We start from the raw sequence: 27,943 nt of genomic DNA on the forward strand, positions 1-27,943 counted from the left end.
TTCGCTTGCTTCACTTTGGAATGGTTAAAAGGGTGCTTGTATGCACACGCATGAAATTTACGTGCCAAGTAGTCGCTGGCACGTCACTTTGTGTGGTATTATGTAGTGCAACTGACTCAGATTGTGCCGTGCGGTGCACATTTTCCACAACCTCTATTTGGTTTGCATGTATGCATCGTGAAATGTCTGTGTAATAGGGAAACCAGTGAGACAAGCGCTCAGTTTATAACAAAAAAGGCAAACATTACAAGTGGAGCGCTCATCCAACCAGAACCATCTGGTAAATAAGGCGAGTTGAAATTGAAATGCAGTGTGTATGCGTCTGCATGTCTCACCGGCTTCATAAATACGCACTAACTTGCACAGACATTGTGTTCTGTTATGGCTTCAAATGAGCACTTGTGCTGAATTCTGATTGCAAAGTGCTGTATAATGTTTCGGATACACATGACTTAGAAATCTAATCAAGCGTATTGTGAGGAGCACAAACACTGCTCTCGATACATGTATTTAAATGTCAACAGGCACAGAACGTAACTTCCAAACTGAGCTTCTAGTGAACCAACATAGAGATCTTGAAATCTTGAAGTGTCACTGAAAAGTGTTTTATGATGTTCGTATGTGTGTGTGTGTAGCACTGCTGACTGATAGGTTTATGTTTGACTATTTTTAACCACGCCTGTGCAATGCCTATGCTACATTAACAAATGTTCTTGATGCAATGAATGAGATGCATTAAGTTCTTTTAGTGCAGATACATTACAAGAGAATGTCGATAGTGAAGTTAAATGGCACAGCAACCACTGGATTCAGTATATAGATATCAAGTGCTTTAAAATGCTGAATGTATGATTTGCAGTGGCTTTCTTGAGAAAGCCAGCTTGTGGGGTCTCACACGTGCTCTTGGGACAAAGGAACGACAACACAGTAGTGCAGACAATCACAAGCATATTTATTGCGCCTTGATACACTAATCTATAGCCAGCCGAATTATTACTGAGAGAAAATGCTGATGAGTGCGGGACAAATCGAGCAAGTCCGACTCACCGCGACCGGACAGCAAGTGAATATGTTTGCCCGCATGCTAGACGCCAACACCTTTTCGTTCGTGCCCGCATGCTCGCCGACCCCCGAGAGGAAGAGCCAACTCTCTGTTGCTCCCAAGCAACCCCGCCACTAGGTGGCATTAGCAGCACAGCACTCGCCCCATCTCGTAACATGCTGCAACGACACCGACCGCAGCCGGGGCTTAGCTAGGCAGAGAAGTTGGATTACGGGGGACGCGAGAGCCATGCGGGGAAAACAGCATCAGGGGAAGCATGAGTGTCGAGCTTGGCAGTTCTTTTACAAAAATTGAAGAGCTGCTCCAATTGAGTATTGCAAATCAAATAAGATATCCAATGGTGTGAGGCCCTTTTTAGAACTACCTATAGCAAATAATAAATGTGAATTGCAGTTTCTCTCCATGTCCAAAGCCTCCTCCCTCACGAGAGATACAACAAACAAATAAATGAAAACGGTGGTCGAGCCGCCTTATCTCCTTCAGTCACGGCGTACACGTTTGTGGATTCGTCTAATCTTTACACTGGTTGCAAAAAATTGACAACGAACAGTAGGCTTTTAGTAAATTGAACATTCTGCTTTCCTAAAGTAATCCCATTTCACTTCTGAGTGAAATGTACTGCTTCAGACAACTGCTTTAGCAAAGGCAGTACCATGTTTGGCGGTGCATTTTTAAGTGGGGTGTTTGGTAGTAAATGTGAAAGATTTTTAAGCATGAAAACCTTTTAGCCTCCATTGTCGGCAACCTTCAAGAGACGTGCCAAAATCCAGAGTCGTTCTCTGGGCACTGAAAAAGAGAATGGGGTGAGAATGGAGCGAGAACATCCGGTACGACCTTCTGACACAAAGTGCCTGTGCTTGTCCTTCTTTCCACTAACCTCATGTTCGTATTTTGACAATTCGGTGCTTTGCACTTCAATTCTGCCACGACGCAACGGGACCTTTTTCCCGAAATCTTTTGTTTATTGCAAAGATCCCAAAACAGTGTTTGTATTGTAGTGCACATGGTTTTTCAAATACAAGGATAATGTTGCGTCAGTCTATTTCTTTATATGTTATTATTTTCCCACAGAGACCTTTCTGTTCTGCCCCTACAAAATGCATAAGATGTTTCTATATGCTGTGACAATACTCCACCTGTCTCACTACATTTGAAAAATTTAATTCATAGTGATATACAGTAATTAAAATTGTCATATTAAAAAAGAAACACGGTAAATACACTTAAGACTGCTTAAGTATTACACTCTTTGTAGTTCTTGGAGCATCATGAACGCACACGCTAGGCACTCCTTTAGTCAGCCAGAACCATGGATCCGCCGTGGCATCGAGGAAGCGTGCTCGTCTTGCACCCGGAGGCCTGGGTTAGATTCACACCCAGGCTGAAATGTACAAAACATTCTTTTAAAAGCCATTAATTTACTTTGTTTACAGAAACCCCCTTCAAAAATTTGATGTCAATGCGAAAATCTTTTGACATGTTTTTACTCTTTGCGCCATTGGCCATTTTTGGTACCATCTTTCAGCCACACCACCACCAAAACATTCTCGCGTAATTGGGCATATATTGCTTTGGCATTAAAATAATCCCACCATGCCGTGCCTCATGCTTTGTAGTATCTAGGCATATGCCAATAGTAACACTCAGAAGTTTCTTTTTTTCTTTGTATTCGTCATGAACCCAATAGTTAAATCATTTGAAATTGAGAAAAAAAAAATATATGTATATTTCTTAAATCAGCCTGAAATACTGAACTAGATTACAAAGTTTGTTCAGATTACTAAAAAAAGGGAAGCAAGACCAGTGTTGTCATCTCCCACACCCCCTAATGTGCTGTGTGAAACCAGCTTTGTGGATGTAAACCTCGGGAGCTACCGACTGTGTTGTTCACACTTCAACTCTCTTTGCCTTCACGGTAGTGCTTCTAGTGATAAGTAAATTGACTATAAATAGCATCAACATTCTCATGAAAATATTGATAGTGTGAAATACGCTATTGACAGTATTATGAAGGTGGATCAAACAGAAACAAGGCTTTTATTGTAGAGTGCATTCTATCAATTGGCACATGCTGTCTTTTCAGAATTTGTAAGGTAGACGATTCAGGAGTCGCAGCCAGCCGGTCTCATTACATTCCCTTGATAGTCTGTCTATCGATGACTGAGAAAGAGGTACACCTGCCTGTAGCACAACACATTATGTTTCTCACTTGCGAGGGTGTAAAATTCTACACAAATTGAGGGCACAGTTTCGGAATCAAGCGCTTTCAAGGCTCCGTGTGTTTGCCTGGCATAAAGAATTAATGGAAAGCTGTACAGATTGAAAATGAGAACCATTATCGTTGCCCACGGAGGGGCATTATGGAGTAGAGCATTGAAAGTGTTCAAAATCCTGTGGAGGGCAATTGACGCTAGAATGTGTCTAAAGTTTGTTTTCAGAATTTATGCCGATCTTTGAAAAGATAGGGAGAAGTTCAAGAAGCGCTCAGTCCATAATCACAAAGGTGAACGTCCTAGGAATCCTAAAGTGTCTGCCCAGTACATCGCACATCTTCTGAATGCAGAACAGAAGTTGGTGCATTTGCACGTGTGTTGAGTTAAAGAAATGATAAATTATTGGAAATGAAAGCGGATGAAAAAAAGACAACTGGCTGCAGGTGGGGCACGAACCCAGGTCCTTACCTTGCGCGTGCGCTGCTCTTGCGAATTGAGCTGCCACGGCGCCGTTTTCCCACCCACTTTCTGGGGTACTTATGTTTATCTACCAAAACTTGACCTGGGAGTGTTAGCCAGTGCCACACCTCATAACCTCAACGGCGGAGGTGTGGAGTGGCCTTCACAGCCTGCGCTGTCAAGGCCATGAGGTGTGGTGATGGCTAACACTCCCAGGTCAAGTTTTGGTAGATAAACATAAGTACCCCAGAAAGCGGATGGGAAAATGACACTGCAGTAGCTCAATTCGCAAGAGCAGCGCACGCGTAATGTAAAGACCTTGGTTCGTGCCCCACCTGCAGCCAGTTGTTTTGTTTTCATCCACTTTCATTTCCAATAATTTATCATTTCTTTAATTCAATTAGTAAGTACAAGTAATTTCCCCTGTGTTGTCCTTAGTGCCCTCGTCTTCGGTGTCTTATGATATGATTAATAAAAATTGGGCCCTCAGTTTCCTTTCTTCTTGTTTATCTCTTTAGGCCACTCAAAGAAGCCCTAGGAAGTCAACAATTTGATGACAATGCAGTGAAGGAGTATGTGGGCAACTGGCACAACCCAGTTTTTTCTATAATGACGGGATTAAAAAGCTACCGATTCACTGGGAGAATGCATTTATAAATGAGGAGATTATGTGGAAAAATAATGTGTACTTGGTCTGTTTCTTACAGGTTCAAAAATTATATATTTAGGATCTTGTTTATATTTCATCCACCCTCATACTATCATTAGCACTTTAGATAGTACATATTACAATATTTGCTATGAAACCATCAATAACACAACAAAAACAATTGATAGTAGTATATTATACTATTATAGCAGTTTTGTCATAGTTTGGCTAGTGACAGTGTGATTGACAATTTTTGAATTCTTGGTTAATGATATCAGAAACTTTGTAATAACTGGCCATCAGCAACACTCATTTAATGTAATTGGGAACACGGAAATGCCACCACGTTAACGTTGCGGTGTTTACATGCTGCACATTGCACGATATTACATTACGCATAGTGTGCTCGATAGTACTATCAATAATGAAAATGCACTAACCAGTTTTGATATTTTTTTTACTACAGATGTTTTCATAATGGCTAAACTATCGATAATAACAATAGAACATACTATTGATAATTATTTATCACCACCACGTTCCTCTTTTCGGTTCTCCTATGCTCTGCGCGTTTTCAAGAAAGAGATGCTCGTGTGCCCCACACAATCACTGTTCTAAGAAAGCCCACAGAACGATACACTATCCCCATTTCACCTGCAGTAGCCCCTTACTTTTTGTGGATGCAGTCACAGAGGCAGGTGTTTTCTGTCCCAGTGGTTTAGGTCACTTTTCACACTCCAGGAGCACCTCTGGCACAAGGACGTCATCGATGGTAAACTTCGCTCCACAGGGAGCAGAACATCTGGCATCGCCGGATGTTTCGTAATTTTTGTCGGCCTTCCTCCTTTGTTTTCGCAAAGTGGAAAGTCTAGACTTACACTGCGCTCCGGTCCGCTGAACATTTAACACGCGAGACATTTCTCGAGCAATTTCCTCGTACATGAGCTTTTTTGTCTTGAAACGGTCGTGGGGCCCAATCTGGGGTATGTACGTCGTGTAGTAATCTAGAAGCAGCTTGGTCTCCTCCTCGCTCCAGGGCTCTGTCAGTAAATGTGAAGATCACATTATCCATATGGGTGTGCTAATTCTATTTTTTGTTTAGTTTGTAGCAGTACGAGTATGTGAATAGCGAACAGTATATTTCGAATTGAATCAAGAAAGAAAGAAGCTGAATATTGAATTGAATATCACAAAATTTTGGGCAAGAAAACATGCTGCTGCACATGCTCAGGAGTTTCCTAGCATTGCATAACAAGAATACATAGCAAGCCATCAGTAATACAAGTGGCACATAGAAACCGAGGTGCGCACTGAGAGCAGTCAACTCTGATTAATGGGAACACCAAATTATTATTCCAGTACTGGCTACAGCTCAGTTCTAGCATACGAAGGTCTGGAAAAGAGCTTTTTTTTTTTGTCAATACAGTTTCTGTCAAATAGAATTAAGGGCTTTCTTTCCTCTGAAACTAATGGAGTAGTGATGTTCTGTTGTACTGAACATCAATGTGGTTCTCAGCTTGATAGTGGACATGTGTTTTGTGGCAATCTTTTATTTATTGCACTGAAAGTTTTGCTTTCCTGTTTTTCTCCTAAATGCAGAAGGGCTATCCTAACTTTATAGCAGTTGGCTTATCGTAATGTCAATCTGTGCAACGGACGAAAGGACTGTGCATTATGCGACCCCGCATGTAGCTGGCGCCAACAGTAAAGTGCCATCTGCGGGTAAAGTTTGGTGTAACTTGCTATCCCATCAAAGAATCTAAAATCGGGTAGGTCACGGCGAGTTCACGATGCTCGCTGGCAAAGATGTCAAGACCAAATGCAAATATGAAAAGTGCCGAACCACAAGAGAGAGACAGAAAAAAGAACAACTATAATCACATTACCACGTGCTGTGTTGAAATGGTTCAAAAAGGTGTAAAAGTATATGACGAAATGGCTGTTATTACAGATTTATATTTTGTTCAAACATCATACACAGAGCTAAAAGGACACACAAAAAAAAGAAAGAGAAACATAAAATAAAGATTAAAATAAAAAAAAGGAAGTTTCAGAAGTATTGCCCATTAGTACTTCTATGTTTTTGTTATGTTCTTCTTACCAGTCAAGGTTTGGTTTCATATTATTGTTGCAGTTTTTGCCAACACAATTAGAAGCAACTGTTCATGCATTTTAGCTCTAAGCTTCTGCATTTCTCCCATCGTTTTGCGTTTGTTGGTAACCACTTTCCTCTAATTGCTTTGGCCTTGAGGGTTGAAGAACTCCAGTGCATAAGGCAAAATAAGTGTACTACTACTGTGACATGTTGTTAAAGCACTTTCATAGGTCTATAAAAGCATTTTTGTACCACAATTCAAAATTTGACAGTAACAATGTTTGCGCTGCATAGAGTGCAATAATTTGCAAATGAAAGCAGCTAGTAAGGCGGTCTTTCACACGCCAGGCACAGGTTCTGGGTTTCCTTGCGTACCATTAGATGCAGCAGTGAAGTCTTCTCCTCCAGCATCCAATTCACGAATGTTGTTGTCTCTGCTTGCAGCGAGGCCTGCGGAAAGGGCATGGAGGTTACCACCAAGACCTTCAAGATGCCCAAATAAAGTGTCAAACTATGTGGCGCCCGAGGGCTCATTCATGCTGGTGGCTCTCGGAGATTGCATGAGCAAGTTGGTGAGCGACCAGTCACAAATGGCTGCTTTGACTCAGTCACTGGCTGCTCAATCTTCCAGTCGTTTTGAGCTGCAGACATGCCGAACCAATCAGTGGCAGCACAGAAGCAGGACGTCTGTATAGGCCGGCACTCATTTTCTGTGATGGTGGCGGTGTGAGCTGTGTCACCAGGTGCCAGAAGCCCCAATCACGAGACATTTCGGTGTGGCGACAGGTACTCGTTGCACTTGCTGGTGAGAACACTGGTCGCCAGTACAGTGAACCTTCAACTTCCATCAGTAATAAGCGTGAATGTGCATCAATTATTCCGCATTTGCCACAGCAATGCCTACTGAAATACGTGATAGTTGTCACTGGCAGTGAAGCACGCAGAGAGGTGAGCCAAAAATTGAACCAGCATCTTGATACTGATGCAATCTCACATTGTCACTTTGGCTGATAATGCATTAAGTGCAATTCATTTATAAGAAGAATTTACCTTTCACACTGTGAAATACACTCAGCAATCAAAGAAAAAGAAATTGCAGGCGAGTGAGGACATGAGTGCATGCCCGTATTTGACTCAACTTTTTTTTTTTTTTTTTCAGGAGTCAAAGATAACATCCTCTGCCTTGGCTCTGCTTTCTGGTTTTCAACAGTATAGTGCTGTGACCAGGATTGTGACATGCAGCTAAGGACCCCTGAAAATGAAGTGAGCCTTTTAAAAAGGACAACCAGCCAACACAATCAAAGCACGGATGCAGCATAAGAAACAAAAAACGATCCGCGTCATCACAAGGGCCCTGATTCCAACGACAACATGGGAAGACTGCGATTGTAACATTCTACTGTTCGAACGGCGGTCGCCATTAATGACATGTCAGCTCTAATGCAGGCAGAAATGACACCATCTGGCCAGCTGATTAACCCATCATCTATTGAAGGTAAAAGAAATTATACTTACACACCTTGATAACCAGGTAGAAGAGCAGGTTATGGATGGTAATCTTGAGGAGCTTCAAAGCATTGGACAGTATCAAGAAGCGATCGTTCGTGTAAAACTTTTTGATGATTGCATTTCATCGAAGCTTCGATGAATGACTATGCATGTCCTGACCAATGATGTGACCAGGTTAAGCCAGCTAAGCATGAGAGGGCAAAGTTCCATGGCAACCCCATTAAATGGCCAGAATTTTGGGATCAATTTCAGTCTACCATTCAGAACAACCGATATTTGACAGATGCTGACAAATCAAAAGATCCTCAGAGCTACTTGGAGGATACAGCAGAAGGGGTCCATGAGTGGCCTGCTGACAACTAATGACAGTTCCAACAGAGCTACAGAACTTTGCTCAAAGAATGACTTGGCCACGAGTCAGTGATTGTTGATGACCACATGCATTGTTTTCTAAACTTATGCAGTCTGCTCTTTCAAAGATTTCAAAGGGCCTTACACAGACTCGTATGAGATCCCTTCGTAGCCTCGACGTTGAATTAAAATATGGCATGCTTTTGAAAACTACTATGCTATAATACAGAAAATGCCTATAGAAATGGCACTCCGTTACACTCAGCTCATCTTGTCTTCAACATGTACAAGCAGCCTTATGACAGACCAGATAAAATGCCTGTTTCTCTGAACTTAAGCCTTGAACGTCAAAGCCGAGAAGAGGCTATATGGATTAATTTTGACATGAGAGAAGAAGCCTTAACTACAAAACGGAAATCAGAATGATCATCTAGCAAACAAGGTTCTGCATCTGTGTTAGCTGTGACACATTGTATTTGCACGAATCTAACGCGCACCTTTTTTTTTTTTTCGAGAAAATGGGGTTGAAAATTCCCTGCACGTTGCAATCGGATGCGAGACCCAAACCGCACTTGCAGTGTTGGCAACAGCATAACATCAGAGCTATCGGACACAGTGTAAACCGTCATCATCATGATAGGGCAACAGAGCATGTTCTCTTAAATTGCCATGGATTCATTTTGTGCTTCACTACGGTCACTTTTGCGAATTTCACGTGACTCTGCACAGCATGCGCTGGCATATGGGGCCACCACCCTTTCTGGCGCCGTGCCAAACTTGCTATCTGTGCACAGTGTGAGGATTGCTATCGGCCCATAGATCGGCAGGTACGATGCAGAATCATGTAATATCCTGTGACAGTACAGTAAAAGTTCGTTAATTCAACACCCGTAAATTCCGATAATTTGGACGGCTCTATTGGTCCCGGCCAAAGTGCATGTTGGGCTATGGGACCAAACCTTCATTAATTCGTCAGAATTCGGCCCCGCACCGCTTAATTTGGACAAATGCTGACAGCTGCCGCTACGCGAAAGTGTGGTAAAGCAGCACTGGCACTACTGCAGCGAAACTAAAACCTGAGAGGCATCGGCATCGTTATCAATTAGTGGGGGCAATCGTAGCGTCACCGAACGTTGGTGTCTTGTTTTTTCACTTCACTGTGCCTTCGATGCCATTGTCGAGTCGGCATCATCTCTTCTTGCAGAGTTTTTTTTCTTCGATGTGACCGCATTTTGTATGCCATCACCATTGTACGCTACAGTGATGGAAACGCTGGCAAAGCAGCAGAAGTATGAAGCCAAGAATTTCATGATTAAAGTGGAAATTTTGCAGGCTTTAAAGAATCGCAACAGCACGTAATGACTAAGTACTACGTGAAGCGGAGCACATTGGGAACGTACGTGAAAAACAAACAACAGATTCTTCAAGCCTTTGAAAGCGAGAAGTTTCATGCATCAAGAAAGTGATTGCAAACCACAGCTCATTCCCAGCTCGAAGAAGCTTTGCTCCAGTAGGTTACTGACTGTCGCAACGCGCATCTGCCATTGAGCGGACCTCTCATGGCACAAGGTGAGAAGTACGCTGCGATGATGAACATTGAATCGTTCAGAGCTTCAGAAGTGTGGTTCGCAAGGTTTCAGGAGAGACATGAAGTCGTCTTCAGAAATGTGAGTAGTGAAAAGGCCAGCGCTGACCAAAGTGTGACCACCCAGTGGAAAAATGTGAAGCTGCTTGACCACATCACTGCATCTGAACCAAGTGACGTGTTCAATGCAGACGAAACTGCTCTATTTTTCAGAGCTCTGCCCGACAAGACGGTGACTTTCAAAGCGGACCCGTGCATTGGTGGCAAGAAGTGCAAGCAACGGATAACTGTGCTTCTTGCCTCCAATACGACTGGCACGGAGCGCTTGCCACTTGTCATCAGGAAGGCGCATAAGCCACATTGTTTTAAACACATCAAAAGCCTTCCTGTCGAGTATAGAGCAACAAACTTCCTAGGAAGGCTTGGATGACCTCGGACATTTTTCGCGGCTAGCTGCAGCAGTTAGACCAGCACTTCACGTCTAAGGACCGCAAGATAATTATGGTTGTTGACAACTGCAATGCACATAACTGTACAGTCGAACTGAAGAGTGTCAAGGTAGTTTTTTTGCTGCCCAACACTACATGTGCCTTTCAGTCGATGGACCAAGATATCATTCACTACATGAAGTTGAAGTACCGAAAGCACCTACTACAGCGAATGATCTTATGCTCAGAAGTTGGAAAACTGTATGAAGCGGACTCGGCGCAGTGCACATCATCACCCACGTGTGGAAAAATACACCTCCACAAGTCATCATCAACTGTTTTCGGCACAGCGGTTTTGTGAGGCCCGAGCATGCAGCAGCAGCCGACGAGGTGTCCGCCAAGTCCATCGATGATGACTGCCTGACCTTCGATGCTGTCCTTCCCACAGATGTGACCCTTCAGGACTACATCGCAATTGATGATTGTGTTGCCACGACTTGTCTCCTGACCGATGAAGAAATTATTAATGATGTCACAGGCACCCGGGAAGACCATGATTCAGACGAAGAGACATGCGAGGAGGTGCAGCCACGACCTCATCGCACCTCACGAGAAGTCACGGAGGCACTTTTGATATTGGAGGACGTTTGCCTGAGCACTTCCGACAGTTTGCGAGCTGTTGGCCACTTGGAAGAGTTAAGAAAAATTGTGATGTCAGCTGGAATCTGCGCGAAAAAGCAGACGACTATTGCAAAATACTTTAGTAACTAAAGGTATGCCACTGTCATCATGAAAGCTCATAAAAAAATTTCTTCTCTGAAGGTAAATTCTGCATGTTTTATTTTTTTATTTCCGATTGCAAACGTGCTATGTTTTTCTTTTATAAATTGGGCACCTGTTACATTGAAGTGCACTTTTATTTGCTTACTTTAAGCAAGTGAAAAGTGGGTGCACACTAGACTCGTGTAAATGTGGTACTCCAGAGGGCTGCATGCTGTGCAGTGACAAAGACCAGTCGATGAATGCCTTGTCAAGTGTTAGCTGAGCTGACATTTAACAAGAGCAAGACTACGGAAATTAGGATGCTGCTTCCACAGCGCTAAACTATTTCACTGAGCAAAGAAATGCAGAAGCTGAAACAGACTAAGCTGTGCGAAGTGCAAGGAACAAAATATCACACTGATGTGCAACCCAAGTTGCATGCTGACTAATGTCTCCATCTCGTCAACAAAGTCACTAAGGAACCTGCAAATGACAAAGTCTGGGCTCAGAGAAGTGGAAGCAAATGCCTTGTACGAATGTCGATTGATGATTACAGTCAACACAGCTTCATCACAAAAGGTTTATCGAGGATGCTGAAAGGCACTGTGTTACCAGATCCGCAGAAAGTATGAGTCACACTACACAGTTGGTGTCATTCAGAATCACATGAGATCGAGGCTTCAAAAGTTCCAGAAATATGCAATGACATGTCTGCATTGACAGTCAAGACTTTGGTTTAGATGATGTGTGTCACTGTTTTTCAGACCTTGCTTGAGCCTGGAATAGTCAAGTCAAGTCAAGTTTATTTACAACATGTACAAGGTACAGGTGCTCCCAGAATAATTCGGAACGCTGGACACGCAGCTGCTTGTCGGCGGAGCGCGCCGGCGGATAAATACAGGCAAGATTTGCACATGCGCGGTCTCCCTAGCGAGCAAGTTTCGCTCCCTAGTGCATCTAGATTGGCGTTGCCTTGCTCCAAGAAGGTAGCGCTAGGTGCCCTTTAGCATTGTGCAATGGGGGCTGGGCGAATGAATGTCTGTAGCACAGCATGCATGCACCGTAATCTACAAATAAAGGCTCCTGCATTGCTTGCAGCGTATTCTCGCCATGGTCTGCATCCCGTCTGAGAGATAGCAATGCTTTGCGTGATTACATCAAAGTGAGGCGGCTTGGCTACAATGGCAACACTCCCTTATTTTTCCACCGTGTTAAATTGTCCTCGTATTAGTATTACCTCTTAGTAATATATCTCCCTATCCGTGTTACTACTAGCTTCGTAATAGGAGGACAACTTCCACTATTACATGACCGCTCTTAACGTGTGTGTCTGCGATAGCGGCAATAAGAGTTCACAAAATGAAATAACGCGGCACGTTCATCAAGACCAATTTCACGCACAGGAAGTCACTTCATGCAAAGGGCACTCTAATTAACTCTTCACAACTCTAGTCATTTATTGGCGCACCCCGTTACGTGGTTCGTAAATATTTTGCGCCAATCAATCACGGAATCTGGACCATTGGTAGCGAGTATCCTTACGTAGTGATCGCGAGTCGGCGTTTGTTGGCGCAGATACTCATTTTCGTATTCATTTTCTTTTGCTCAGAGGAAATATGCAATGATAATCAAGGGTAGGCTGTGTGAGCTGAATGCAAAAAAAAAAGATAGTAAGGAGAACATAGTAAATCTAAATAACAGGAAGAACACGGGGCTTATGTTTTCCACAGTAAAAGAAAAAAAATCGAAACGTAACTGTTTCGTCTGAAGCGATTGGCATGTTCCGCTATCAATATCTCGCGAATGCGCCGTCCACGCGAAGCGCAGCTTGAACGCGGCGTGGAATTGACTCGTAGAGGGCATCGACGAAGTCCCTCCTCTCACCAAGGCGCTTCCACTTGCGTGGTATGGCGAGCCAGAGCTCGTTGGCACTGGCCCCTCCCAGATTCAGCTTGGGCAAGCTTTCCTTCATCATGCCCCACACGTTCTCCATAACATTCAAGTCTGCACCTTTCGGAGTCCAGTCAAGAACGCGAACACCACGTTCTTGAAGAAGTCTTTCCACAGCTCTGGCAGTGTGCACCGGGCTCAGGTCTTGTTGGAACAAGTAGCAGCCTTCTTTAAATGGCCCGTCCAGAGCGTATGGCAGTAGGTGCTAGTCCTGAATTTCGCAGTAAGCCTCAGCTGTGAACGATGGGGACAGTCGGATTATCGGACCGAGGCCCTCTTTGCTAATTGCTCCCCAAACGTTGACAGTACAGCGGCCGCTGCTGTAGATCTCGGAAACATACCCAGGCTCGTAGCGACACGAAAAGAAGGGAATAGATAATGGTCTTTTGAGATGAAATACCTTTTGCACGTTCAAAGAATTTGTGCTTAAAAGATCAGAAAGAAAATGAAAATACCTGCAGTTATATGGTCTCCATACGCGGCTCTCTTATCCCATCTAGATGAAAATGTCGATTCATCTGAAAATATGACTTCCTTCCATTCTGCAGTCGTCCAGCGTTCATACGCCCTGCAAAACTCAAGGCGCCGGCATTTTTGGTGCTCCGTAAGGTGTGCTTTTTGTGCCGCGACAAATCCACGAAGACCAGCCTCTCGCATGCGCCTTCTAATTGTTTCCTCACTGGCTTGCAGGTTGAGGGCTGTCTTGATCTGGCGGACGCTCTGAAAAGGATCAGCAACGGCTGCAGCAACAATAAGAAGATTGGACTCTTCCAAGGTGCATCGGTATCGTCCCGATCGTGCTGCATCTTTGAGTCGGCGATCTTCATCCCTGTATGCTTGGATTATTCGGTTGACCACACTTATAGACTTTCCTGTGAGGCGGCATACCTAACGTTGAGGTATACCTTGTGAACTGAGCTTAATTATATTTCTCCGCACATTCATCGGTACTCTTTTCGGCATATTGCCTCGATTGGAATAGGGCGGAATTCGCGTAACTGTCGTTGTTTAAATATGTTCGTATCCCTTTATCAATCGAGCTGCCGATATCATCACGGTTTCATCAGACGAATACGCCGCTCTTTGCCAGCGCTAGTCACGGTCACCTACCATAAATATTTTTAGCAAAGGATAAATACGGACCACATGAAAAATGAAAAAAAAAAAGGTGCCCAAGCACGCGAACATACATACACGAGCGCTTATGCTCCAACGCGAGTGCATGCGCAGACACAGCTTGTCACAGACACCACCGGCCCAGCCCAGCAGACGAAACGTTAAGGGGCACCTAGGGCTACCGTTTTCGAGCAACGGCACACAAACTAGATGCACTAGGGAGCCAAACTTGCTCGCCAGGGAGACCGCGCAGGTGCAGACCATGGTACTACTTCTTCCACGGGTGCGCTCCGCTGACGAGCGGCGGCGTGTGTTGCGTTCCGAATTATTCTGGGAGCACCTGTACAGTGTTGAAGGCCACGCTGGTAAGAAAGCTGTAAACATACAGCTTGACGAGGCCAGGGGGCTCAGGGAAGCAAGCTTATAGGTGCAGACCTTTACTGGCAGCTTGACAGTGGAAAATTCAATGAATGGACAACTGTTTGACCATCATGGAACCTATTGTCGCATGGACATTTCATGAAGATACCAGAAGTCTACCTATGGGGGGGGGGGCACCTGAAAAGTTCGTGGCCTGACCCGGGTGTAGTGACCGTGGGTCGAAATTTTGCAGTCAGTTCTCAACATAGCCTCCCTTGAGGGCCACACATGTATGCCATTACTCTTGGAGTTTCATTATTCCACTTTCGTGGAATGTTTCTTCCTGCTCCTCCAAAAACTATTTTACGGCTTCCATGACGGCTTCATCAGAAAGAAAACGACTTCCACCAAGGCGCTTTTTCATCTGTGGGAATAGGTGGTAGTCCCAGGGAGCCAAATCAGGGGAACAGGGCGGGTTTTGAAGCAGGTGGAAACCACAGGAGTGAATTGCAGCCACTGCAACAGCCGATGTGTGAACTGGCGCATGATCCTGATGAAACAGCACCCCTTTCCAGAATATCCCTTGCCATTTTTACTTAATTGCCATCCTCTGATGACGAATCTGAGCTGCACAATATTTCATGTTGATGGTTTAACCTCACAGGAGAAATTGCAGTAGACCGACACCCTTGCAATTCCAGAACACTGATGCCATAACTTTGCCAGTGGATGGAACCACCTTCGCCTTTTTGGGGCGGGGAGAAGTGGGACGTTTTCAATGTTTCCAGGCTTCTTTTGACTCTGGACGAAAATGATGCACTCAAGTTTCATCCACTGTAACGAATCTCTGCAGAAAAAGATTAATACCAGCTTCAAACAGTTGCAGATTTTATGCTGAGTGACATTCTCTCGGACGGTAGTTCTCTAGTGTCAAAAGTCTGGGCACTCATCGGGCCGTAACTTTGTGCATGTTCAGGAGCTGTGTTAGGATATGGCTAACCCTCTCCACTGATATGGAGAGGGTTAGCCATATGCAGGGGGTCGAACCCGGGATCACCGCCTTTCCGGGGCAGCCGCTCTACCATCTGAGCTACTCCAGAAAGGCAGTGGTCCTGGGTTCGAGTCCCAGACCAGGACAAAATTTTCTTCAACTACGAGGCTTTTCTTTCGAGGAAACCGTATGGGTTTCCTTTGCAGCAAATGCTACAAAAAAATCATGGAGGCACCATCTTGCAATCACTTTGCCGGGTTTTTGGCTTGAAACGGCCCGAAACAAGTGGCGCAGAGTGGCAATTCATAAGTTCTGGGGAGGAACCTTGTGTGCACCTCATTTCCAGCAGTGGAACACCACCTGCGTATCTTGGGAACCTTCAAAGGGTTGTGGTCTGTTCCTGTGAATCTCACCTCATCGCACATGCCAACCAACTTTTGGCCATTTTTTTTTTTCCCTCTCTTTTGCTGTCGATAGAGTCAAGTACTGCTGCTGTCCCCGAATGTCTGCTCATTCCCATGCAATACTTTCATGCACCCTTTACCACAAATAAGCTTAGAGAGAAACGTCGCAATTTTGCAGACGACTGTGTTTTGACGCGTTTAATGCTCACGTTATAAAAATTTATAAAAACAGATGATGGTTGGGAGCTAAAATTGCCTCTCTAAAGAACCACAAAAGGAGTAACTTGACCGGCAATTTAAATGGCAGGTATCTTTGGAAGTGAACATGAGAAAAATTCAGAAGCTTTCCTAAAGAACAGAACAAATTCAAATGAATTGTGGCACTGCCGCCACCTGTCGAAAGCGTGTTAAATTTTTCTTTTTTTTTTTAGCTTAGAATGTCTAAGGTTAGATTTGCAGCACCGTCATGCTGCGCTGGTTGTGATGGGCAATGGCGGAGAACAAGTTTTCTGAAAAAAAAAAGTGGCACATATGTCTCTCGTTGTCCTATAAAGTAGCACTATAATGTACTCAAATGTAATTTTTACATTAGTGTCCTAATTTGAACAAATAAATGGTGGGTGCACATTTTATTCAGGGGTGTGTTAGGATCGAGCAATGTACAGGGTCGTCCACTCTTAGTTAGAATGCCGCTCCGTGCTGCCGGTGCTAATAGTGGAGGTTGAGCTACATTTTCAGTCTCCTATTTTACCTTCCCACAGATAGAGGTAGACGGCCAGGTAGACTCATCGGCGTATGAAAACAATCCCTAAGGTTTACTAGGACTTCAGTCTTCAGCTTTGCATGGCTTTAAGTAGTTGCTGAGAGGATATTTATTAAGGCGATAGCGTTTAATTGTTCCTACTAGCGTCCGTCCGTTGCATCTTAGGTCACGTGACCTTAATATCACGTGACATCACAAGGTCATGTGACATCACGGTGCAGCGCGTCGTGATGTCACATGATCCCTCTGCCACGCTTGTGCCAGCTGCTCTTCTCATCTGTCACGAAATGAACTCAAGCGCGGCAAATTCAACTCAGTCGAATGAGTTGCAAACGGCTTTCGCCTTCCCGCAGTTAATAAACATCTATGTGCCTCCAACGAATTTTACAGTTCACAGGTGGCCGTAGGAAAATATGCCGTACTGTGTTCCCGCTAAGTTCCAAGTATGTGGCTGGCGTATTGAAGCAGGACATCTTGAATCGGGTATGTGGACAATTTAGTCAGCCGCCTTTCAATCTACCTCTAACACTTCCATCAGGGCTTTCGGATGAGCGCTAAAAGCATAACCTTTTCTTCCGTTTACCGTGACACTGGAACTTCCCGGTAGCGAAATTTCTATGACGAAGTTTATCTATAGACGTAAACCATCAAGTCACCCAACTGTCTGCCACCAAGTGCAACTGCTTTCGCGAGTCATTCGGCGATTAAGATTACAAGAATGTTGCCGTATCACCACTGCGGCCCAAAATGTGATTCCTGCCCGTCTAGACCGAGAGCGCAGGCGCGTCTGGTCGCTTCAATGTTTTCTGCTTGTGGGCCGCACTAAACCGAAATGTCGAGAGTGCCGGAGGACGAAAGGCGGCTAATTGAGGACTTAAGTCTGAGGGGCTATTCGCAGAAATGAATTGCAGCAGAAACCTATCGTGCAATTGACGCAGTGAATAGAATAATTAATGCATACCGGAATGAAGGCAGGCTTCAGGATGCCCCTTGGCAGCCTCGTCACAGAGTGACAACAGATCAAGAAGATCGACAGCTAGTAGCTGCTGTGGTGGATAACCCAAAGACGTCTGTACGGGAGCTACAAGTGGAGCTGGGTTTGAAACATGTTTCTGCCACTACAATCAAGCGCCGCCTTTACGAAGCTGGCCTTAAGAGCAGAACTGCTGCACAGAAGCCGCTGCTGGGTGCTCAGAACAAGGCGAAACGCCTGCAGTTTGCCCAAGACCATGCAGATTGGTCGGTTGAGAATTGGAAGAGCGTCGTCTTCACAGACGAGTCTACTTTTTCTACTAGATGGGACCAAAGAGCTCGAGTCTGGCACCCCATCAACACGAGGTATGTGGCTTTGTTCCTAAACCTTTCTTATAAGTTAATGGGTGGAAACTTTGAAAAACGTTTTAGGAGCATTATTCAGCTTGCAATTTAGCGTTCTGATGAATGTGTACACTTTGCGTAATATAGTTTTCAAATGCGCCGCAGCTCATTTTTTGTAACCGCATCGGGCAGACTGATCGATGTGTCCGGCTTAGGTGTATATGTATAAAGCTAGTAAAAACAAGCTTGAATACATAACTTAAAGGTTGAATACAGTTGCGCGCAACCTGTTCCGATTTTGACCACTGTCTTATCAACAAGCGTTGATTGTGGGCAGCGTAAAAAAATTTGTGTTGTGCATTGTGCACTGCTTGGAGGGCAATACTTCTCCGTGCACAAGGTGCTCACGCTAAACTACAGGTCAAAAATGCATATGTGCAGGTTAAAGCGTGTAGGCAGCATTCAGAATTAATATTTGCCAAGTTTCCTAATCACACTTTCAATAAAATAACTGTTTAAATGCACGTCAATTCTAAACTTTTTTTTTCATTGTTTCTCAGCCACTTGACAGCGCAGCCGATTGACGCAAAGACGGTGTCGCTAAAAAAGCAGTCAAGCCATTATTTTTTTCAGTTGCTTGAGTTAATTGTCTTAGCTAGGTAGGAATACAAGATCCGTTTGCAGACTCAACAAAATTAATACATAGTATGCCTTCAGAAGTGTAATGAAAAAGGATAGACATTTGGGCGAGTTTTTTACTTCACCTTTTTTTACCTTCAGAAGCATCCCTTCCTTGAAAATCAGTTTCGGATGGCTGGTGTATAATTCTCATAAGAAATGTATGCATATAACAAATTTGCATGCTATTACATGAAACAAGTGCGTTGTAACAAATGACAATTACTTCTTCTACGACACTAGAACACAGTGTTTTCTTCACGGCAACAAAGCAAACAAAAATATAGTACCTGCAAACAAACAAATATAGTACCGGAAGGAGTTCTGTGACTGTATGGGGCGCCGCGACGAAGGATGGCCTTGGACCTCTAGTCCGAATACCTGGACGATTCACATCGGAGGGCTACTGCTCTATACTGGATGATGTAGCTTTGCCATTTCTGTTAGACGGCCCGTTCCCTGACATGGACTTCGTTCTTCAACACAACCGCTCCCCAGTACACACATCCAAGAGGGTTGCCTCGTATTTGCAGAACTGGGGAATTGCCGTAACGGATTGGCCTCCACAATCACCAGACCTCGACATCATCGAGAACCTATGGGGGAACAATAAAGTTGTGTTGTCGGGTCAAAACCTGCATGGTTTGTCGGCAGACCAATTGTGGAGAGCAGTCCAAGACCATTGGGAAACATTAAGGGCCAATGTTGACCTCTGCACGCGCTCTACAACTCCCTTCCTGGCCGGATGAGAGCTGTCGTAGATGCCGGCGGTGATGTTACGTGCTACTAGGCCATGAAGGGTACGACTTAGCGTCGCGTTTGCGTCGAGACGGGCTGCAAGGTTGCGCGCCTCGCTTGACCGTCGGTTCCAGACTGCCTTATTTATGTTGTTCTTTTTTTGCCATTCCTTTTTCTTCTGAGCTAACAAGAGAACTGGATTCGAGAACTTGCTTCGTTTTCATGTTCTCAATAAGCTGCTTATGTTGTTGCTTTTTGTGCACATCTGCGAAGTAAAGCATACTGGTATTTACCTTTGCCTCGTTTTTGTTTTTGTAATTGCGCGAGTACCTTCCTACAGTGTTCATATTAGACTCAGACAATATCTCCGCAGTTTTTCATGCCTATTCAGAGTCGATATTCAGTCCCCCGAGATCACACAAGATGAGAGCATTCGTTTACCAATGGTGAATATTAGTTGCCCATACAATAGGATCGAAGTTTTAAAATGTTGCGGAAGGGTTGTTGTTGAGTAGAGTCGAAGACTCGTTGCAGAGTAGTCAGTAGTCGTAGCTGCAGTACTACATATCTCTGAGTATTCTTTATCGCAATGAGCATTCTCTGACACAGAAATCTACAGCTCTTTCATCCTCCGGCACTCTCGACATTTCGGTTTAGTGCGGCCCACAAGCAGAAAACATTGAAGCGACCAGACGTGCCTGCGCTCTCGGTCTAGACAGGCGGGAATCACATTTTGGGCTGCAGTGGTGATAAGGCAACGTACTTGTAGCCTTAATCGCCGAATGACTCGCGAAAGCAGTTGCACTCGGCGGCAGAAAGTTGGGTGACTTGACGGTTTACGTTTATAGATAAACTTCGTCATAGAAATTTCGCTACCGGGAAGTTCCAGTGTCACAGTAAACCGAAGAAAAGGTTATGCTTTTAGCGCTCATCCGAACGCCCTGATGGAAATGTTAGAGGCAGATTGAAAGAGAGAGACAAAAGGGAAGGAAAGACAGGGAGGTTAGCCAGTGTAAATACCGGCTGGCTACCCTGTGCTGGGGAAAGGGGTAAAGGGAATAAAAGGAGAAAGGAAGAGAGAAGAAAAAAAACAAGAAAAATGCACACAGTAACGCGATGTTACGCGCAACAATAGTCAAAGGCGTTCGCACAATTCCCATGTCCTTAAGAACTTTCGGCATTGAGTGCCGAAACCCGTCTGGACCAGTGTCCTAGAACTTTCTCTTCTGTGAAGGGGCGATTGTCCAGTTTTTCGAGCACGGTCACGAGCACTTTTCTTTGCACATTGTAACGTGGACAGTCACAGAGGAGGTGCGCGATCATCTCTTCGCAGCTGCAGGTGTCACAAGCAGGGCTGTCGGCCATTCCAATACGGAAGGAATAGGAGTTCGTGAATGCCACGCCGAGCCATAGGCGGCACAGAAGTGTTGCTTCCGCTCGTGGCAACCCTGGTGGAAGACGGAGTTGCAAACTTGGATCCAATCTGTGAAGACGTGTGTTCGTCAATTCGCTGGTGTTCCACAGAGTTAGCGTAAGCTCGCGTGCGAGGGAGCGAAGACTTGTGGCTGCATCTGTTCTTGACAGCGGTATGGGTACAATCTGGGCACCATCATGGGCCGACCGGGCAGCGTCACCCGCACTGTCATTTCCCGAAATTCCGCAGTGGCCCAGAATCCACTGGTAGATGATGTTGTGTCCCTTGTCGATTGCGTAACGGTGGAGTAGTCGGATGTCTGCAACTAATTGTACATTTGGTCCGTGGTTGAAAGGGGACAGCAGACACTGGAGAGCTGCCTTTGAATCACAAAAGATGGACCATGAATGTGGTGAATTGGGACCTATAAACTCCAGAGCAGCACGGATAGCTGCAAGTTCTGCAGCCGTCGATGATGTAGCATGAGACGTCTTGAATTTGATAGTGACAGATTGAGTGGGAAGTACCACTGCTCCAGCTGAACTATTACAGGAGACAGAACCGTCCGTGTAAACATGAGTGTGTTCGTTGTGTTTTTCATGTAAGAATGAAAGGACGGTTTGTTTGAGGGCGATAGATGACATTTCCGTTTTCTTTTTGATGCCGGGAATAACAAGAAGGGCCTGGAGTGGATGCAGGCACCACAGCGGTAGAGATGACCGTGCTGCATGTGTGAAGTTTGATGGTAAACTTCCGTGGTTGGCGGCAATAATTTTGCTAAACGCTGAACGAGGGCGAGCGGCAGGAAGGGAGGCGAGATGATGAGGCAGATTGAAAGGTGGCTGACTAAATTGTCCACATACCCAATTCAAGATGTCCTGCTTCAATACGCCAGCCACATACTTGGAACTTAGTGGGAACACAGTACGGCATATTTTCCTACGGCCACCTGTGAAGTGTAAAATTCGTTGGAGGCACATAGATGTTTATTAACTGCGGGAAGGCGAAAGCCGTTTGCGACTCATTCGACTGTGTTGAATTTGCTGCGCTTGAATTCATTTCGTGACAGATGAGAAGAGCAGCTGGCGCAAGCGTGGCAGAGGGATCATGTGACATCATGACGCGCTGCACCGTGATGTCACGTGATATTAAGGTCACGTGACCTAAAATGTAACGGACAGATGCTAGTAGGAACAATTAAACGCTATCGCCTTAATAAATATCCTCTCAGCAACTACTTAAAGCCATGCAAAGCTGAAGACTGAGGTCCTAGTAAACCTTAGGGATTGTTTTCATACGCTGATGAGTCTACCTGGCCGTCTACCTCTATCTGTGGGAAGGTAAAATAGGAGACTGAAAATGTAGCTCCACCTCCACTATTACTATTCCGCTCCGATTAATTTTCGTTGTGCCGAGATTTCAGCAGACAACAGCAGTCGTCTGCTAACACTTATTACCAGCTACTCAGCAAGACGCCAAAAATTTAAAATATTGGCGGATCGTAGTGCTGCAGCAGTAGTGTAAAGCTTCAAATATTACGCGGCGCGCATTTTCTCCCCGGTATGCTTATTTGTGTGTTTCAACTTCACCAGGCACGCAGGAAACTTTGCTACGGTTGCTGCAGCGGGATAAAAGCAGCTGATAGGCTTTTCAGCAGTCTTTTGTTTATTCGGAAACGTTTCTTCGATCGGCGTTCTACGGAGGCAGTGCAAATTTGAAGCCCACTTCACCGCAATACAGGGCGCACTGTAGCAGACGACGCGCGAAGCCCCGCCTGCGGCTCTCACTGCCCCTGCGCGACAGTTTCTCCGGCGCCCGACAGAGGCGCCCCGCAGAGCGCCAGCAGCCCGGAGCAGCATTGTAACTAAGAGTGGACGACCCTGTACTGCCAAATGAAGTGGTCATGTGTTCCGACGTTTTCTTTTCTGTCTCTTGTTTAACTGAACCTCTCGGATAATTAGATTACTTTAGTCAGTCCTGTCTGTAAAAATAATGAAAGTCGACTAAAATAAAAACAGCAGTGCACCTGTGCTTGATTCCTGTTGCCCAGAGTTCTTCACATTCTTCACGAGGTTCTGTGCAAACCTGGTGAGGATGCCTAATCGTGGTCTCTCCAATTCCGTGGCACCCATGCTCTGTGCTGCTCCCGCCATTGCGTCTGTGTCCTCAGACAGAGTACGACGAGCCCCAATTGTGCGTCGTACACTGGCATAGATGGGAACACGACCTGCACATTAGAAGAACCATTAACCATTGTCATCATCGGACTATTTAACATCCACTGGAGGAGAAAAGGAATCTTTGATTTACCCGTCTTGCGTCGGCCAACCAAAGGCTGCAGATCTTATCACATTGCCTGGCCAGCTGCCATCCTCAACTGCATTTTCTTCTCTGCACTTTCTCGACGCGTTGCATGACAGGCCCAAACAGTGCGCAACTCAGAATGTCAGCATGCTAGCAGCAGCGCTAGTACCGACACCTCGCTAAGCTGTCTTTGAAAATCGTGCAAGTCTCTTACTGCTGCAGATGACTGCACGCAACTAATCTGCTGGCATAGTAAAATGACCTTCATAAAGCAGTCCTTATTCAGGAAGAAAACAGGGTCCTAAGCCAAAAAATTTCAAAAAGTCTTTACTTTTCTTATGGCGCTGAAAAGCTGTGCAGACATTAATTTTATGTGCATATATTTCAATATGAGTTCCATTTTCGTTTCTCTCACTTGGTTACCCTATAGACTAGTGTAAGGGCTGCATCTCCAACTTGGCAGCCCAATATTTGGGGGAACAACATTTCCAACAGAGAAGCATGCACTCGCGAATGTTGGCATGTTGCGTACTTCCGCGCACCACTAATAGATGGCGAGAGCCGTGTGTTGATCCCTTATGGCACCATTTTGACTAAAAGGTTCGGTCCTGTGCAAGCAAACCTTTCTTCCTGGTCTGACTGCATGGAGAGAGGTCCACTGACAGCATCGTCTCACTACGGCTTACGTAACTGTAACATTTGCCGGGAAGAGCTGGCGATGAACGCTAGGCACGAAGACGAGCTTTCTGGTAGAAATGCAACCTCTTGCGTGGGTCGATCTTCTGTCACTGTTTCACACATTCAATATTTCAGTCTGACGCGATTTAACATAGAAGGCATGCGCTGTCCATTTTTTGTCTCGTGGCATTTGTTTGTGGGCTGTCATTCTGAAAATTCTGAGGAATAATCTTGTAAAAAGCATAAGACAAGGTCAGAGCAACATTAGTGATAGAACTTTAGTGCCGTACAGAGTATATATCGCAATTTTCACTCACAGGACGCCCGGGGCAGATGCCAGATAGCAACACTGGATTTTCTGCGACACGGGGCCCTCAACGCTGTCACATCAAAATTTAACAACCTCTTCCACATAAGAAAAACCCATCATCAACTGCATTTATCTATGTAAAAGGTTAAATTTCGATATAATGAACTAAAGTGCCAATTTTACCCACTTTGTTATATTGACCTTCGTACAGGTCTACGCGCCTACATCCAGTCATGATGACCAGCAAGTCGAAAACTTCTATGAAGATGTGGAATCGGCGATGGGTAAAGTCAAAACAAAATACACTATACTGATGGGCGACTTCAATGCCAGGGAAGGCAATAAGCAGGCTGGAGATAAGTCAGTGGGGGAATATAGCACAGGTTATAGGAAGAGCAGGGGAGAGTTATTAGTAGAGTTTACAGAATGGAATAATATGCGGATAATGAATACCTTCTTCCACAAGCGAGATAACCGAAGGTGGACATAGAGGAGCCCGAATGGCGAGACTAGAAATGAAATAGACTTCATATTCTGTGCTAACCCTGGCATCATACAAGATGTGGACGTGCTCAGCAAGGTGCGCTGCAGTGACCATAGGATTTTAAGAACTCAAATTAGCCGAGACTTGAGGAGGGAACGGAAGAAACTGGTACATAAGAAGCCGAACAATAAGTTAGCGGTAAGAGGGAAAATAAAGGAATTCCGGATCAAGCTACAGAACAGGTATTAGGCTTTGACTCAGGAAGAGGTCCTTAGTGTTGAAGCAATGAACGACAATCTTGTGGGCATCATTAAGGAGTGTGCAATAGAAGTGGGCGGTAGCTTCGTTGTACAGGATACCGGTAAGCTATTGCAGGAGACAAAGGAACTGATTAAGAAAAGCCAATGTATGAAAGCCTCTAACCCTACAGCTGGAATAGAACTGGCAGAACTTTCCAAGTTAATCAACAAGAGTAAGATCACTGACATAAAGAAGTATAATATGTATAGAATTGAGCATGCTCTCAGGAACAGAGGAAGCCTAAAAGCAGTGAAAAAGAAACTAGGAATAGGCAAGAATCGGATGTATGCGCCATGAGACAGAGCTGGCAATATTATTACTAATATGGATGAGATCGTTCAAGTGGCTGAGGAGTTCTATAGAGATTTATACAGTACCAGTGGCATCCACGACGCTAAGGGAAGAGAGAATAGTGTAGAGGAATTTGACATCGCATAAGTAACGCCGGAAGAAGTAAAGAAAGCCTTGGGATCTATGCAAAGGGGGAAGGCAGCTGGGGAGGATCAGGTAACAGCAGATTTGTTGAAGGATGTTGGGCAGATTGTTTTAGAAAAACTGCTCACCCTGTATACGGAATGCCTCATGACCTCGAGCGTACCGAAATCTTGGAAGAGCGCCAGCATAATCTTAATCCATAAGACAGGGGACGCCAAAGACTTGAAAAATTATAGACCGATCAGCTTACTGTCCATTGCCTATGAAGTATTTACTAAGGTTATCGCAAATAGAATCAGAAACACCTTAGACTTCTGTCAACCAAAGGACCAGGCAAGATTTTGTGAAGGCTACTCAACAATAGACAGTATTCACACTATCAATCAGGTGATACAGAAATGTGCGGAATATAACCAACCCTTATATATGGCTTTTATTGATTACGAGAAAGCGTTTGATTCAGTCGAAACCTCAGCAGTCATGGAGGCATTGCGGAATCAGGGTGCAGACGAGCTGTATGTAAAAATACTGAAAGATATCTATAGCGGCTCCACAGCCACCATAATCCTCTACAAAGAAAGCAACAAAATCCCAATAAAGAAAGGCGTCAGGCAGGAAGATACGATCTCTCCAATGCTCTTCACAGCATTTTTACAGGAGGTATTCAGAGACCTGGATTGGGAAGAATTGAGGATAAGAGTTAATGGAGAATACCTTACTGACTTACGATTCGCCGATGATATTGCCTTGCTTTGTAACTCAGGGGACCAATTGCAATGCCCTGGAGAGGCAAAGCAGAAGAGTGGGTCTAAAAATCAATCTGCAGAAAACTAAAGTAATGTTCAACAGTCTCGGTAGAGAACAGCAGTTTATAATAGGTAGCGAGGCACTGGAAGTGGTAAGGGAATACATCTACTTAGGGCAGGTAGTGACGGCGTATCCGGATCATGAGATGGAAATAATCAGAAGAATAAGAATGGGCTGGGGTGCGTTTGGCAGGCATTCTCAGATCATGAACAGCAGGTTGCCGTTATCCCTCAAAAGAAAAGTATATAATAGCTGTGTCTTACCAATACTAACCTATGGGGCAGAAACCTGGAGGCTTACGAAAAGGGTTCTACCTAAATTGAGGACGACGCAACGAGCTATGGAAAGAAGAATGATGGGTATAACGTTAAGCAATAAGAAAAGAGCCAATTGGGTGAGGGAAAGAACGCGAGTCAATGACATCTTAGTTGAAATCAAGAAAAAGAAATGGGCATGGGCAGGACATGTAATGAGGAGGGAAGATAACCAATGGTCATTAAGGGTTACGGACTGGATTCCAAGGAAGGGAAGCGTAGCAGGGGGTGGCAGAAAGTTAGGTGGGCGGATGGGATAAAGAAGTTTGCAGGGACAACATGGCCACAATTAGCACATGACCGGGGTAGTTGGAGAAGTATGGGAGAGGCCTTTGCCCTGCAGTGGGCACAGCCAGGCTGATGATGCTGATGATGTTCTATCGAGGTTTAACTGTAATTGGTGCATTTTTTGAGCAATAAAGCATTTCTGGCATGGCACTAGGTACAGGCACGACGGCTGTCTGCTAAAGTCATGCAGAAAGGAAATCAATTTCTAGCCTGTGTAGCAGGATGGAAGGCTTTTCGTCAACACATATCACCAGACCTGTGAATTAAAAGAAATGCTTTGCCAATCTCGTTCACCACTCTATCACAGTGGCTAGAGAGCACTTTTGTGCTAGATAATAAGATGCAATCTGTGTTATGTGCAGCGTAATGACAAGTTTGAAGATGGTGCTGTTTAAGAGGAAGCTTTTCTGGTTGGTAAGGCTATTTAAACACCAGCCGGTGTCGTGATTCTATGGGAAGAGACCACAGAACACTGACCTGTATCTGGAAGGCTGTGTGTGCTTAGGCTCTTTGTGCTGCTCACAGTTTTCTTAGGGTCAGAGCATGTCTGCAAACAAAAGAAAAAGGAATCAAAGCATGACTGCAGTAAAGTACTGCTAACACCCTTTAATAAGGATGGTTATGATCTTAGCATCTTTTCTGTAGACTGTTCACAAAGTTAATTTCTCTGCAAAATAATGAATGCACTTGCAAAAAAAAAAAAAAAAAAGGCGAAGAGGAAGCTTTAGTTCTGGGGCTGCTACCTAAATACATGGGAATGGAGAAGTCGATTTTCTCAGCAACCACTGTATCAATTTTAAAGTTAAATTCTAGTGAACGTTGGAGGCCAATTTTTGATTGAGGATGTCAATTGTTTTGATAAATATTGTTGAAAAATGCAAATTATGAGAAAATGAAACTGTCAGGGTTACAACACTGTAACTCGGCTATGGAAAACGATATCACAATTCTGTTAACCCCACCTAATAGCAAATTTAAAGCAGACAAAATCAATGTATTATACAAGGCTCTCAAATGCACCAACAGTATGCAAACAGGACTTTTGCAAGACCCTCGTAAACACTAACAAATTCACCTACGATATCAATTAATACAACAAATTTGTGTGTTTTAGATGCTCTTACGATATCTGTTTTTGGTGCAAATTTATGGGCTTGTAATATTTGTTTGATTTCTTT

General features: G+C 44.5%; 1 protein-coding gene across 3 annotated transcripts in view; it reads right to left on the reverse strand.

Moving 5' to 3' along the window:
- Nucleotides 1-931: 931 nt before the first annotated feature.
- The window catches only part of LOC126526609 (uncharacterized), a 50,475-nt gene continuing 23,463 nt past the window's right edge, over nucleotides 932-27,943 (reverse strand). The window contains exons 3-7 of one of the 3 annotated variants that reach the window (XM_055068249.2): nucleotides 27,243-27,312; nucleotides 22,872-23,072; nucleotides 6,855-6,929; nucleotides 5,056-5,424; nucleotides 932-2,422 (exon numbers count right to left, since the gene is read on the reverse strand). In XM_055068249.2, the coding sequence (XP_054924224.2) occupies nucleotides 5,108-5,424; nucleotides 6,855-6,929; nucleotides 22,872-23,072; nucleotides 27,243-27,312 (663 nt within the window). In that variant the 3' untranslated portion in view covers nucleotides 932-2,422; nucleotides 5,056-5,107. Of the gene's footprint in view, nucleotides 2,445-5,055; nucleotides 5,425-6,854; nucleotides 6,930-22,871; nucleotides 23,073-27,242; nucleotides 27,313-27,943 lie in introns of all 3 variants that reach the window. The other 2 variants (XM_055068248.2, XM_055068250.2) reach the window with 2 other exon arrangements.

The sequence above is a fragment of the Dermacentor andersoni genome, chromosome 8 (genome assembly GCF_023375885.2).
Source record: "Dermacentor andersoni chromosome 8, qqDerAnde1_hic_scaffold, whole genome shotgun sequence".
Lineage (NCBI taxonomy): Eukaryota > Metazoa > Arthropoda > Arachnida > Ixodida > Ixodidae > Dermacentor > Dermacentor andersoni.